This window comes from Cherax quadricarinatus, chromosome 30 (assembly GCF_038502225.1).
Source record: "Cherax quadricarinatus isolate ZL_2023a chromosome 30, ASM3850222v1, whole genome shotgun sequence".
Taxonomy (NCBI): Eukaryota; Metazoa; Arthropoda; class Malacostraca; order Decapoda; family Parastacidae; genus Cherax; species Cherax quadricarinatus.
The window spans coordinates 2359821-2374805 of NC_091321.1; the positions used below are offsets into that span (position 1 = coordinate 2359821).

General features: G+C 39.1%; 1 protein-coding gene across 10 annotated transcripts in view; it reads left to right on the plus strand.

The window, feature by feature from the left end:
- Nf1 (neurofibromin 1) overlaps positions 1-14985 on the plus strand; it is a 644633-nt gene that overhangs the window by 278185 nt on the left and 351463 nt on the right. For all 10 annotated transcript variants that reach the window (XR_011392599.1, XM_053781766.2, XM_053781772.2 and 7 more), the window contains one exon: positions 880-1179. Coding sequence is in view for 9 of the 10 variants with exons in the window: in XM_053781766.2 (XP_053637741.1) it covers positions 880-1179 (300 nt within the window). In the remaining variant the exon portion in view is untranslated. The remainder of the gene's footprint in view (positions 1-879; positions 1180-14985) is intronic.

Below are 14985 nucleotides of genomic sequence, written 5' to 3' on the forward strand. Positions count from 1 at the left end.
GTTTTTCCCTTTTAAATTTAGTAATATATGTAGAAGTTGTTACTAGCCCCTTTGCTCCCAGCATTTTAGTTGCCTCTTATGACATGCATGGCTTAAGGAGGAGGAATTCTGTTCCACTCTCCCATGGAGAGTTGGAAGATTTATGAATTATATTTCATAGTTGTGTATAAGCCTAGAAATATTACTGTGAGGGAAGATATACCTGAGAATCTCAGTGTTAGCTCCAAGTAACATTCAGACCATATCTTTGAGAAAAGCACCAACATTGCATATTGCATGTGCCTGACCTGTATTCATTACAGAATCGAAGTATAGAAAAACATGAAAAGATAATTTCCAGTCCTTATTTCATTGTATAGTATATTGTGGTGCTTTAACAGCACACAAACGTCATACAGCATAAACTTCAAAATCAATGAGCATCTAGTAATATGCAATGTAGCTTCACAGTAGCACATTACATACACAAATCTTGTGTTTTTATCTTCTACTGACAACTCTTACTCACTGCCCCTCCATATAAGAACTTTCTTAATCCTTTACATTTGAAACAGTATGTTAATATTTGCAGAATTTTCCATGATTTTTAGCAGTAAAAAATGAGAAACATGACATGATTTTTAACAACAATAAGCAAAATATGATGCTCAAATTGTAAAAGAGCAATACAGTAAAGGAAAAACTTCAAATAATGGAGGTTTATTTTACAGTGGCAGATTGTTGTTATTAAACTCAGAGGGATATACCAAACCTTTAGGAATCACACAGCATGTAGGAAATGGGAAGTGATCAGGTTTGACTCAGAGAAGGAGAAGATAACATTGATACCTTCTTGATAGTGGTAAAATAGTAATGATGTGAATGCTCTTATGTTGACAGTGTCGCCATGTGAGACTGGTATCCTGGATAGACAACCAAGCCAGCAGATAAAACGTGGCTTGATGTTGATGTCTAAGATCCTTCAGAACATTGCTAACCATGTGGAGTTCAGCAAAGAGCAGCACATGCTTCCATTCAACGACTTTGTACGGCAACACTTTGAGGGGGCACGACGCTTCTTTATACAAATAGCAAGTGACTGTGAGAGTGTTGAACAAGCCAGCCACAGCATCTCCTTTATCAGTGATGCTAATGTTCATGCCTTACACAGACTACTTTGGAACCATCAGGAGAAAATAGGTAAGATTTTGGTGTGCACAGTGTCAATTTTAGTAAGATCTGACTGTGATAAGGACTTGAGTCCTGGAGGTGGGATATACAGTACCTGCACTCAAGAGGAGGGGTGAATATGTGGCTGTTTGAGGGTCATTTGACTTGTGATGTTCGTATACTTCTGGGAAGATGTCTGTTGAATGAGTGATGGTGAATGTTTCCTTTTATAGGTCACCCTGCAATGGTGGGAGATGGCTGATATTTAAAAAATAAAAATTAACCCCTTGAAGGTCCGTGCCGTAGTCCTATGGCTTTGAAACCAGGGTCAGTGCCATGGTACTACATCATGAGCTCAGCTCACTCAGATAAGCTGTGAGTGGTAAATTTGGGCCTAGATATGAGGGAATGGGTCTATGTGGTAGGTGTGTACAGGTCCTCCATCACAAATCCGGCATCATTGGGACCTGTAGTGTGCTGGATTACTGAGTTTGCCAGATTACAGAGTGGTTAGGTTAAAATACACTTAATAAAATTAACCAACTTGACTTACACAGTTCATTGAACATCGGCAAAAATCGAACATTTCCGCTACTTTGAGCTCAATTTCAAGGCACTTTTCATCATGAAAGCAATCAAAATCATGTCTATTTCTGTAATACATCTTCCATTCTATCAAATGAGTCCAAAAAAATGAGAATACAACCATAAAAACCATAGGAAAAAATACTGCAAAGAGGCGGCTAATGGCTGAAAAGTTAACTCCCTTATTTATCGTCCATCTTTTTTATTTTTGTTGTACGTTAAGAAGCATCTTTCCATCATACATTGCCCAAGTTTCAATGAGAGAGCCCAACAAACAACCGAGAAAAAAAAAATATTTACCAAAAATCATATATGGCAAGCCCAAGCCAGGTACTGGAAATAAGTCACATTGACTTTTCTGGGTTATCCTAGGTTCTCTATACATACGCTGCTATGTATGATAATCTATGTAACTGTATTTGTGTATAGTACCTGAATAAACTTATTTACTTCTAGTCTGTCAACTGAGTACAAGAAACCGCCCATTCACTTATTTCAACTACCCAATAAGTGGTCAGAAATTGGCAATTTGGCCGATTTCACACAAATTTCAACAGGTGCCAATTTCAAAATAAAGTCCAGAATAAACAAGGCAGACATTCCTGGCACTAAAATAACATTTTCTCTGTTCATTAGTCACAGCTACAGGCCCCTCTTATATTACTCTTGCTTTTCATTTGGAATTTTTATTCACAAAAAAATAGAAGATTTACTGTTATGCAGACTGCTGCATTATTGTAATAACTATAAATAATGTCAAGCCATTCTTGACTCCGTATTGGAATTTGGACTGGCAGGCGGACAGGTATTGGACGGTGATGTCATTTGTATACTCTTGAGCTTCGCTAAAGAATAGAACATTTTCGCTACTGTGAGCGCAATTTCAAGGTGCTTTTCGTCATGAAAGCAATCAAAATCATATCTATTTCTGTAATATATCTTTCATTCTGTCAAATGAGACTGAAAAAAATGAGAATATAACCATAACAACCATATAAAAATATACCGCTAAGCTGCCGCTGAGAAGTGAACTCCGCTATTTATGGTCTGATTTCTTTCAATTTTTGTGTACATGAAGTTAAAAGATAAAGAATCACACATAAAGTGGGAGTTGTCACAGCTGCTCTTTGCTGATGACACTGTACTCTTGGGAGATTCTGAAGAGAAGTTGCAGAGATTGGTGGATGAATTTGGTAGGGTGTGCAAAAGAAGAAAATTAAAAGTGAATACAGGATAGAGTAAGGTTATGAGGATAACGAAAAGATTAGGTGATGAAAGATTGGATATCAGATTGGAGGGAGAGAGTATGGAGGAGGTGAATGTATTCAGATATTTGGGAGTGGACGTGTCAGTGGATGGGTCTATGAAAGATGAGGTGAATCATAGAATTGATGAGGGGAAAAGGATGAGTGGTGCACTTAGGAGTCTGTGGAGACAAAGAACTTTGTCCTTGGAGGCAAAGAGGGGAATGTATAAGAGTATAGTTTTACCAATGCTCTTATATGGGTGTGAAGCATGGCTGATGAATGTTGCAGCGAGGAGTAGGCTGGAGGCAGTGGAGATGTCATGTCTGAGGGCAATGTGTGGTGTGAATATAATTCAGAGAATTCGTAGTTTGGAAGTTAGGAGGAGGTGCGGGATTACCAAAACTGTTGTCCAGAGGGCTGAGGAAGGGTTGTTGAGGTGGTTCGGACATGTAGAGAGAATGGAGCGAAACAGAATGACTTCAAGAGTGTATCAGTCTGTAGTGGAAGGAAGGCGGGGTAGGGGTCGGCCTAGGAAAGGTTGGAGGGAGGGGGTAAAGGAGGTTTTGTGTGCGAGGGGCTTGGACTTCCAGCAGGCATGCGTGAGTGTGTTTGATAGGAGTGAATGGAGACAAATGGTTTTTGATACTTGACGTGCTGTTGGAGTGTGAGCAAAGTAACATTTATGAAGGGATTCAGGGAAACCGGCAGGCCGAACTTGAGTCCTGGAGATGGGAAGTACAGTGCCTGCACTCTGAAAGAGGGGTGTTAATGTTGCAGTTTAAAAACTGTAGCGTAAAGCACCCTTCTGGCAAGACAGTGATGGAGTGAATGATGGTGAAAGTTTTTCTTTTTCGGGCCACCCTGCCTTGGTGGGAATCGGCCAGTGTGATAATAATAAAAACAAAAAAAATGAAGTATCTTTCCATCATACATTGTCCCTATCTTTATTTACTACACGTACATGTACAAGGTATACAGGCCTAGCTGACATCAGTGACGTACTACTGTATAGAAAGCCGCTTGTTATGCTGAGTATTTCAAGAAAATTGGGTCAGTGTCCCAGGATAACACCCACACTAGTCAGCTGACACCCAGGTACCCATTTACTGATGGGTAAACATAGACAACAGGTGTAAAGAAACATGCCTAATATTTCTACCCTGGCTAGGAATCAAATATTTACCAAAAATCATATATGGCTAACTCAAGCCAGGTACTAAAAATAAGCCATGTTGACTTTTTTTTGGGTTATCCTAGGTTCTCTACACATATGCTGCTATGTGTGATAATCTATAGAGAGAAAATAACTTTTTTGTTTCATGTTTATGGTGCAGTACGAGTGTATATCACAGTTAGCTCTGTGCTACACTCTGTTTTCTCTAATATAAGCCCCCAAGACAGGGATAGGAGAATGGTATTTGTATACCATATCCTCTTCATACCTCCGTCGAACTGCTCAGTGTTATGCCAAATATTATTCATTCTGGAGTATTTAACATGTTTTATGTTATTTATATTGTTTATTATGTCATATTAGATCAATTGTGATAGGCAAATAAGCTGTAGTGTTGATATTAGCATAATAATAAAGCATATTCTCCTGCTTCATGAGACTGAGCTCATGACAACCAACAGTGGCTTCCAAGCTGTACTGATAATGTACTGTGTCGGTGCTTTACATAATGAGAAGCATTTCTTTTATTCATTGGAACCATGGCTAGGGCTAAAAGTAAGCAGGTTAAAACAATAAATGGAGAAAAAGAAATTGGAATGACTTATGGAGCAAGTAACGCCACCAAACAGTACCAGCAGGTTGGTGTGGCGACCCTGGAAATTTGAAATTATGCTAGCCAAAATTAGTGCCGAATAACTGAAGGAACCGAATAACTGATTGCTGGATTTGTGATGGTGGACCTGTACCATATAAAAAAAATCTGCAGCACTCAGTGCATATTGCGAAAAAAAAAACCGCTACAGTGTTTTTGGATTAAAACAGCAACTTTGTGGTGTATTTTTGTATGGTTTTTATGGTTGTATTCACGATTTCATAGTCTCATTTTATAAAATGGAGAACATTACAGAAATAAAGATGATTTTGATTGGTTTTAGGAACGAAAATGGCTTGAAATTGAGCTCAAAATAGCGGAAATGTTAAATTTTTGCCGATGCTTAAGAGTAAACAAAACCCACCACGTATCCAATAAACATCAACTGGTGGGTCTGATGTGCATTCATGATTGCACTGATACTATTTATACAATTATTGCAATAATACGTAACAGAAAATTTTCTATTTTTTGGTGACTAAAAATTCTTTGTGTGAATAAAAAATCAAAATGGAATTTGTGTGTAAAGAGTGGAAATGTAACTAATGAACAGAGGAAATGTTATTTTAAGGCCAGGAATGCCTGCATTGTTTCTTTTGGACCCTATTTTGAAAATTAAATTTTTTGAAATTTGTGTGAAATTAGCCAAGTTACCAGTTTCTGATCATTTTATTGGATAGTTGAAATAGTTGATTGTGTGGTTTCTTGTGCTCATTTGATAAAATAGAAGGCATACTAGCGAAATAGCTAAGAATTTGGTTGACTGGAACAATGTAATTGGCCTAAAATAGGAGTCACAGTGGGCAAAATTGCTGGTGCATAAATATTGCTGACTCAGCAAAATTTGCAAAAGCATAATTTCATCAAATTTCCATCAAATTTCATACTTTTGGTTTTATTACCTTCAGAAAAAGATTCTCTACCATTTCATAAGAAAAAATAACTTTTTTTTTTTTTAAATTCTTGGACCCTGTAGACACTTTTCAGATTGGGGGTCTGGACCTTCAAGACCTTCAAGGGGTTAATAAGGTACATTAAAGTTACAAAGTAGGCAATCTGTGTATTTAATGAGAAAGAACCCTTAGATGTGCTTAGAATTTCAGGCAGTCTCAAACTGGACAGTATGTAATAATGTAGAACATGCTAGAATATATTATTATGTTATACTGTAAATGGAAACCAATGGTTTTTGGGATTTGATGTGCTGTTGGAGTGTGAGCAGGATAATATTTTGTGAAGGGATTCTGGGAAATTGGTTAGCTGTACTTGAGTCCTGGAGATGGAAGTACACTGCGTTCACTTTAAAGGACGGGTTTGGGATATTTGATGTTTGGAATGCCATCTGAACTGTCATATCTGCATGCCTTTGCAAAGACAGTGATTATGTGTGAATGATGGTGAAAGTTTCTATTTTGTGTCATTCTGCCTTGGTGGGAGATGGCCAGTGTGTTAAAAGAAAATATACTATAATACAAATTTTTGTAAAAATTTAGCATTTAGTGAAAGACATTAAATTCAGATTTATTGTTTAATGAAACCTTCAAGATAATTAAAAAGCATATTAAATAAGGAAGTAACGATGGTGTTGGTTGTATAATTTATAGTGGTTTCCCTGGGCCAGTAGTTAAAGTTGCCTCCACCAGCTTTTGTGTTGTTTGCCAACTGGGCCTCAGAGCTTTGCTGAGCTTTCGGCTGATGCCAAGCATAAAAAAATAGGACATCAACTAGCGAGATGTAGCTAAGTGTATCATGTGCAATGGGCAGCCCCTGACTGCCTTCAAGAGGAAGCTGGACAGATATTTAAAGTTGGTGCCGGATCTGCTGGGCTGTGATGCGTCTGTTGGACTACATGCGGCCAGCAGTAACAGCCTGGTTGATCAGGCCCTGATCCACCGGGAAGCCTGGTTGTGGACCAGGCCAAGGGGCATTGATCCCTGGAATACCTTCCAGGTAGACTTCAGGTAGGGCTTTGAGAGGTGAGTATTGGTATAAATGATGCATGATATATTTCTGGTGGGACTCTTAGCCTCTTGCCCAGAGATGCATTCAAATGTTAATTTCCTTGTAGAGGCTTGCAATGTGTGGTTTACATGTTATAAAATATTAATTTCAAAAAAGGCCACGAGCATACCTAGGCATTTCGGGCAGACTAATACTAATTCTTACTTTATTACTGAGACCTCGCTTAAGCAGGACAATAGATATCTACCCTCTACCAGGATACACAGAAATCCACAACTGCAGACCATACCAAGTTGGGGGTGGTATTGCAATCTATTACTCTAACCAACTATCTTGTATTAGCACCACTTGCTTTAGTGATGAATATGGGGAATACATTTTTTCTAATTTTACTGTAAAAAACCTTAAGACGTCTATAACAATCGGTGCCATTTACCGGATACCCCACACAAACATCCCAAATTTCAGTGAGAAATTAAAGGCACTAGTAACAAATAGACAAATGAACAAGCACCACCTTCTCTTAGCTGGAGACTTCAATATCAACCTTGGCCTACTAGATGATCAGCCTGTAACTGATTTCATCAAAAATATGAACAACACACTTCTCATACCAACAATAACTAAACCAACCAGGCTCACTGAGACAAGTGCAACCATAATAGACCACATATGGACCAATATACTAGCCCCCCTTAAATCAGGGATAATCACAGACAGCAATACAGACCACTACCCTACCTTCCTCTTAGCAAACATTAGTAAACCACCACTGGAATTCAACAAAGTTTCATTTAGACTCCATGATGATGCCTCAGTAAGGAAGTTCGCAGCAAACCTAGAGACTGTTGACTGGCCTACAGAATTCTCCAAGGCCAATGGTATTGACAATTGGACAGACATTTTTCTTAACAAATTACTTAGACTATACAACATTGTCCTATAAATACGAAACACATCACGAATAAACGGCTCGGTTGCCCATGGCTAACCAGCAGCATTTTGAAATCCATTGATAAGAAACACCAATATGAAAAGCAATACAGACAGGGCTTAATACACAAAGATATTCTTAAACACTGTTCATCAGTTCTCTCCAAAGTAATAAAGAAAGCCAAACAACTGTACTACTCCAGCAGATTCACTGACACAAGAGGAGATATAAAAAAAAGACCTGGAAAACACTCTCCCAGATTCTGGGCACCCACAGACTGAAAAAACTAAGAATATTGTCCTAACTAAACCTAATGAAACACCACTGCATCCCACTGATACAGCTAACAAGATAAACGACTTCTTCTCAATCATAGGATCTAATCTTGCCAGTAAAATCCCACGTACCAATGCCCATGCTGGGGACTACCTAGATGGGAATTTCCCAAATTCCTTCTATCTTGTACTAACTGAGCCCACCGAAGTCACCGAGATAAAGTCACTTAAAAATAACTCGGGGAATCTGTCTCATGTCCCACCATTATTGTACAAGTGAGTGGCCCATGTCCTTTTGCATGGTATTTCATTACTTTTTAACAAGTCACTAGAAACTAGCACCTTCCCAAAACTACTCAAGACAGCAAGGGTTACACCAATACATAAAGGTGGTGACCCTACAGATGTAAACAACTATAGGCCAATATCAAACTTACCATTGCTATCCAAAATCTTCGAGAAACTCATGCACAGGAGACTATATTCATTTATAATGGCACAAAACATACTCATCCCCTGCCAATTTGGATTCAGGAAAAATAAAAGGACTAATGATGCAACTATAAAAATGCTAGATCTGCTTTACACAGCATTGGAAAATAAGGAATATCCGTTAGGAATTTTTAGTGACCTAAGAAAAGCTTTTGACACAGTAGATCATGGCATCCTACTCCACAAACTTGACCATTATGGTATAAGAGGCCATATGCTTGGATATTTCAAATCCTATCTTACTAATAGGTATCAGTATGTCACCATTAAAGACACAGCATCATCAACACGGCCACTTGATACTGGAGTTCCGTAGGGAAGTGTCCTTGGACCCCTGCTATTCCTCATTTACATCAGTGATCTTCCAAACATATCCCAACACCTGAAACCCATTCTCTTTGCTGACGACACGACTTATGTCATATCTCACCCTAATCTTGCCACCCTCAACACCATTGTTAACGAGGAGCTGCTCAAAATATCGACTTGGATGACAGCCAATAAACTTACACTTAACACTGACAAAACCTACTATATTATGTTTGGTAGTAGAGCAGGTGTTGCGCAACTTAACATTAAGATCGACAACACTGTAATTGTCAGACATAATGAGGGCAAATTCCTAGGTCTGTACCTCGACAACAACCTGAATTTCAGCACCCATATCCAACACGCAACAAAAAAGTATCCAAAACAGTTGGGATCCTCTTCAAGATATGATACTGCGTGCTGCAGACTGCCCTTCTCACACTGTACCATTCACTCATTTATCTATACCTCACCTATGCTATTTGTGCTTGGGGATCAACTGCAGCAACACACCTAAAGCCAATAATACCCCAACAAAAAGCCGCAGTAAGTATAATCACTGAATCCCATCCCTGGCACCTCTCCCCCCCCCCCCCACTCTTCATAGATCTAAACTTACTCCCTGTTCAGAACATCCACACTTACTACTGTGCAGTCTGCATCTACAGGACCTTAAATTTCAATATTAACCTTGACCTAAAGTGCTTTCTTGATAGTTGTGACAGGACCCACATTCATAACACCAGACATTCCCCGTGTCCGACTAAACCTTTACAAAAATTCAATGTATGTCAAAGACCCCAAAATCTGGAACACTCTACCTGAAAACTCTAGAACTGCAGACACATTCATCACCTTCAAAACTACCGTTAGAAGTTGAAGATCCATCTCCCCACTTTCCCAGTTGTTCCTTTAGCACGTATTTTATGGGCTGTTACGCCATGATTGCATTTGTCAAATGCTTTTGCAAAGTCTGTGTATATTACATCTACATTCTGACTTTCTTCCAGTGCATCCAAGGCCATATCATAGTGATCCAGTAGTTGTGAGAGGCAGGAGCGACCTGCCCTGAACCCATGTTGCCCTGGATTGTACAGATTTTGGGAATCCAGGTGATTTGCAATCCTGCTGCTTAGCACTCTTTCAAAGATTTTTATGATGTGGGACGTCATAGCTATTGGTCTTTAGTTCTTAGCTAATGCTTTGCTGCCACCTTTATGGAGTGGGGCTATATCCGTTGTTTTAAGTGACTGTGGAATTTCACCCATGTCCAAGCTCCTCCTCTATAGTGTACTTAGGGCACGCGAGAGGGTTTTCTTGCAGTTCTTAATGAAAACAGAGTTCCACAAGTCTGAGCCCAGGGCTGAGCGCATGGGCATGTTGTCAATGGCTTTTTCGAAATCTATTGGAGTTAGGGTAATGTCGGAAATATGGCATACATTTATGGAGTTTTGAGGCTCATTCATGAAGAAATCATTTGAGTCATCGATCCTCAGACTGATTAGTGGTTCACTAAACACAGAGTCGTACTGGGATTTCAATATTTCACTCATTTCCTTGTTGTCATCTGTGTAAGTCCCATCCTGTCAGAGTAAGGGCCCGATACTAGATGTGGTATTTGCCTTGTTTTTGGCATATGAAAAGAAATATTTTGAATTTCTTTCAATTTCACTAATAGCTTTAAGCTCCTCCTGTCTCTCTTGGTTCCTGTAAGAGCCATTTAATTTAAGTTCGATAGTTTCCACTTTCCTGGTCAGCGCCTCCTTTCTAGCACTCCTGAGGAGCTCAGTGACTCTTCGTTGTCTTCTGTAGAGGGAGCGTCTTTCTCTCTCCAGTTTACTCCTGCTCCTCTTCTTTCTTAGGGGAATATGCCTAGAACATGCTTCAGCTGCCAGGAAGTTGATCCTTTCAAGGCACTGGTTTGGATCCATGTCATTTAAGATATCTTCCCAACATGTTTCATTTAGGACATGGTTTACCTGGTCCCAGTTGATGTTCTTGTTGTTGAAGTTGTATTTTGTGAAGACACCTTCACAGATATATACATTCTGCCGATCAGGACCCCTATGCATGTACGTCTGGACTTTGATTAAGTTGTGATCGGAATTAGTTGTTTTTGATATTCTTATGTCTCTTTTCAGGTCCTCATTATTGGTGAAGATAAAGTCAAGTGTGTTTTCTAGTCTTGTTGGCTCCACTATCTGCTGGCTTAAGGTGTGTTTTTCGCAGAGACTTAGTAGCTCATGTGTGTGTGACCTTTCATCTGCGCTACCTCCAGGGATTGTTTCAGCTATAACATTATTTGCTACATTCTTCCATTTTGTATGTCTTAGGTTGAAATCACCAAGCAGCAAGATGTTTGGGGATGGAGCTGGAAGGTTTTCCAGACAGTAATCAATTTTCAGTAGCTGTTCCTTGAACTGTTGTGAGGTTGCATCTGGTGGCTTATATACAACCACAGCTACTAGGTTTTGGTTCTCGATCGTTATTGATAGAACCTCAACTACCTCATTTGTGGTGTTCAGCAACTCCATGCAGATGAGGGACTCTTTGACATACAGGCCAACCCCCCCTTCTTGCCTGTTCATTCTGTCACATCTACAAAGGTTGTAACTGCTTATCCATATTTCACTGTCAAAGTGATCTTTTGTGTGAGTCTCTGTGAAGGCTGCAAACATTGCATTAGACTCCTCTAGAAGTCCACTGATAAAAGGTATTTTGTTGTTGGTGGATGGCTTAAGGCCCTGTATATTAGCAAATATGAACGTGGTTGTATTCTGTATTTGTTGGGGGGATTTTGTTATTGGCATCAGTAGTTGTAGTTCTGGAGGGCCATGGGTGGCCACTGGCTGCACCTCCAGTCCAACAAGGCTCCAAGGTGGTGAACTATTTTTGTTATTTCCTTCCATTTTCTTTTTCCGTTTCCTGCCACTAAAAAATCACCTGGAGTTGGGTTGTCGTAGCTACTATTGTTTGTCTTGTGGGGTCTGTACCTCCTGGTCCCTTTTAGATGGTATGCAGGGCAGTTGATGTTGTAACACTGCTTTTGGAGGACCGAGGAGTGACACATTTTTGGGTGAAAGAAAGTACAGGAAGAAGAACGACACACTCCTTTAGACAGGAGGTCGCTACATTTTTTGGGATGCTCAGAGTTGCATGTCCCATTTTTTTCCTGATATTCCATGCTTACAGATGCCCCAGGCATAATATTTGCACAAATTCACCTTTGGTTGAGAATTGTTGGGAGGTGTGTTGTCAATTTCTGCAGGTTCTGGGACTGCACTATAATCCTCAGTATCCAAGCCAGGGCCACCCCGTCCTGGATTCCATCTACTTTCCTCAGTAGAGGAAGAAGGAGGAGACTCCTCTCCTACATCTGTACTGTGGGCCACGGTCTTGTTCAATGAAGGTTGTATATTTACAGTTTTAGTGGTGGTTGTGGTAGGGTCCCTAGTCGAGTCTGGGCTGGCAATAAAGCTGGGGGCTGGGACTGAGTCAGCACTGGGGCTGGGGACTGAGCCTGGGCCAGCACCAGCACTATGGGTATTAGTGCTGTGACTGGGGGATGGGTCTGGTTTAGCACTATGTAGGTGACTAGATAGAACATTACAATGGTATAAAATACCGACAGGTTGTTAGGTAAGACACATATGCAACAGTTAGGTATCTTTATTTCGAAACGTTTCGCCTACACAGTAGGCTTCTTCAGTCGAGTACAGAAAAGTTGATAGAAGCAGAAGATACTTGAAGACTGATTACATCGTCTTCAAGTATCTTCTGCTTCTATCAACTTTTCTGTACTCGACTGAAGAAGCCTACTGTGTAGGCGAAACGTTTCGAAATAAAGATACCTAACTGTTGCATATGTGTCTTACCTAACAACAGGTGACTAGATAGTTTTGAGTCATCTGTTGTGGTATGGGCATTCTGCATTTTTTGATACACTATCTCTTGCTCCCATGTTTTATATATTTTTGGTAGACTATCCAAGAGGTCATCTTTGTTTTCTTGATTATTTTTATCATTTATTACTCTCCTTAGCACCTTTCTGATACCTGCCCAAAGTTCTACATCTTTATTGCACAACCAGAAGCACCTTGCTAGTTCAAGGTCATTTTTTGAGGCTGTATTTAGTCTAGTACAAGAGATATGGTGTTTGGAAAAACATAGGTTGCATGTGATTCTGGATTTCCTTCCAAGGATTTTTTTACTTGTCCCACAGATATGCTGTGCTGACATCCTGTCTGTATCCTACTACACTCTGTATGCCACGGAATAAAACTGATTTCCACTTTACCTTTCTCTTGCTGGTGCCAGTAATATGCAAGATGTATTTATACGATGTATTTACACATCGTATATCATACATCCTACAGCATCTGATTCCTGTCATGATCACTGCTATTCATCTTATCCTGGGCTTCACTTTACCTTTCAGCTCTGCACTCAGGTGTGGTGTTATGTGGTCAATGGATGGATATGTGGGATGTAATTAGTATGGAGACTTATTACACATTAAAACTTTTATGAAGGTGGTGCTTGTTCATTCGGTTGTTTGTTATTAGTGTCCGTAATTTATAGCTAAAATTTGGGATATTTGTATGAGGCATCCGTTAAATGGTACCGATTGTTATAGGAGTCTTAAAGCTTTTTACAGTAAAATTTGCAAAAATTTATTCTCCATATTCATCACTATAGCAAGTGGTGTTAAAACATGATAGTTCATTAGAGTAATAGATGGCTATACCACCCGAACTTGGTATGGTCTGCAGTTGTGGATTGCTGTGTATCCTGGTAATAAGTATATATCTGTTGTGTTCTGTTTAAGGCAGGTTTCAGTGAGAATAATACAGGAGAATCAAGGAGTGCAAGGAGGTCATACTTAGGGACCTAATGTTGTAATTGAGAACTGTAATGTTTGTGGCATTACTTAGGACAGTGCTGGCTTGTAATGATGTATAATGGAGGCAGTTACTTTCCATTAAATTTTGATTGGGAGTTAGATTATTAAGATTTAGATCTGGGTCTACGTGATCATTCAGCATTTAGGTTAAATTTTTTTTTTTTTTTTTTTTTTTTTTTAAACAAGTCGGCCGTCTCCCACCAAGGCAGGGTGACCCAAAGACAAAGAAAATCCCCAAAAAGAAAAAACTTTCATCATCAACACTTTCACCTCACTCATACATAATCACTGTTTTTGCAGAGGTGCCCAGAATACAACAGTTTAGAAGTATATACGTATAAAAACACAACATATCTCTCCAAACTGCCAGTATCCCAAACCCCTCCTTTAGAGTGCAGGCATTGTACTTCCCATTTCCAGTACTCAAGTCCAGTTATATAAAATAATTATTTATATTATTTATGGTGTGTTGAGTTCCAATAATATCTGTAATAAAGGGATGTTTGGACAAGTGTATAGCTAATGGATGTCGGTTAAGTAGAGTGTAGAAACTAATAAACATAATGAACTTAAGTGTTGACTATGTATTAAGATATTAATGAACTGTGTATAGTATTAGCCATGTATAAAGCTATTAAGACAAAATTATAAGATAATGTAGCACCAGACTTTGACTTGCTATTGCACTAAAGCTAACTTAAGTTGTTTACAATGGATAGTAGAATAAAATGTGCACATTTTTTAAATTAAAGACTGTGGTTTTTGGCAGTGATATGATGATAAGGTAAACAATATATTTGTAACAGATATTATTAAATTGTAAATTGGAATATTTGGCAACAACAGGTGTTAAAAAATAAATAAAATAAAACTATAATGGATACTAGGAGGATTATAAATGGTAAAATAGGGCAGTGATACGGTAAATTACAAGCACAGTAGACCGTCGTTTAACACGGCAGTTAAGTTCCTGAAAATTCTGTGTTAGACAAACTGAAGAACTTATAGGGAAAAATAGGGTTACATTCCTGGGAGCCCCCAAAAAGCCAAACAACTTTTTTTTAGACCTTCAGATCTTAGAAAATAAAAGTGAATATGTAATTGTAGTGCACTGTCATGATATATTACTGCTTAAGACTACAAATGCAATAGAAATAATAGTATTTCTTACCTTAAATTGTGGGTAATGGTGTTTGTGGATGATTGTGAAGAGAGTGGATATGGATGGTGTGGGCTGAGGTGGATGGTTGGTTGTTGGTAGAAGTGGATGGTAGAGGTTCTGGTACTGAAGTCGATGGTTGTA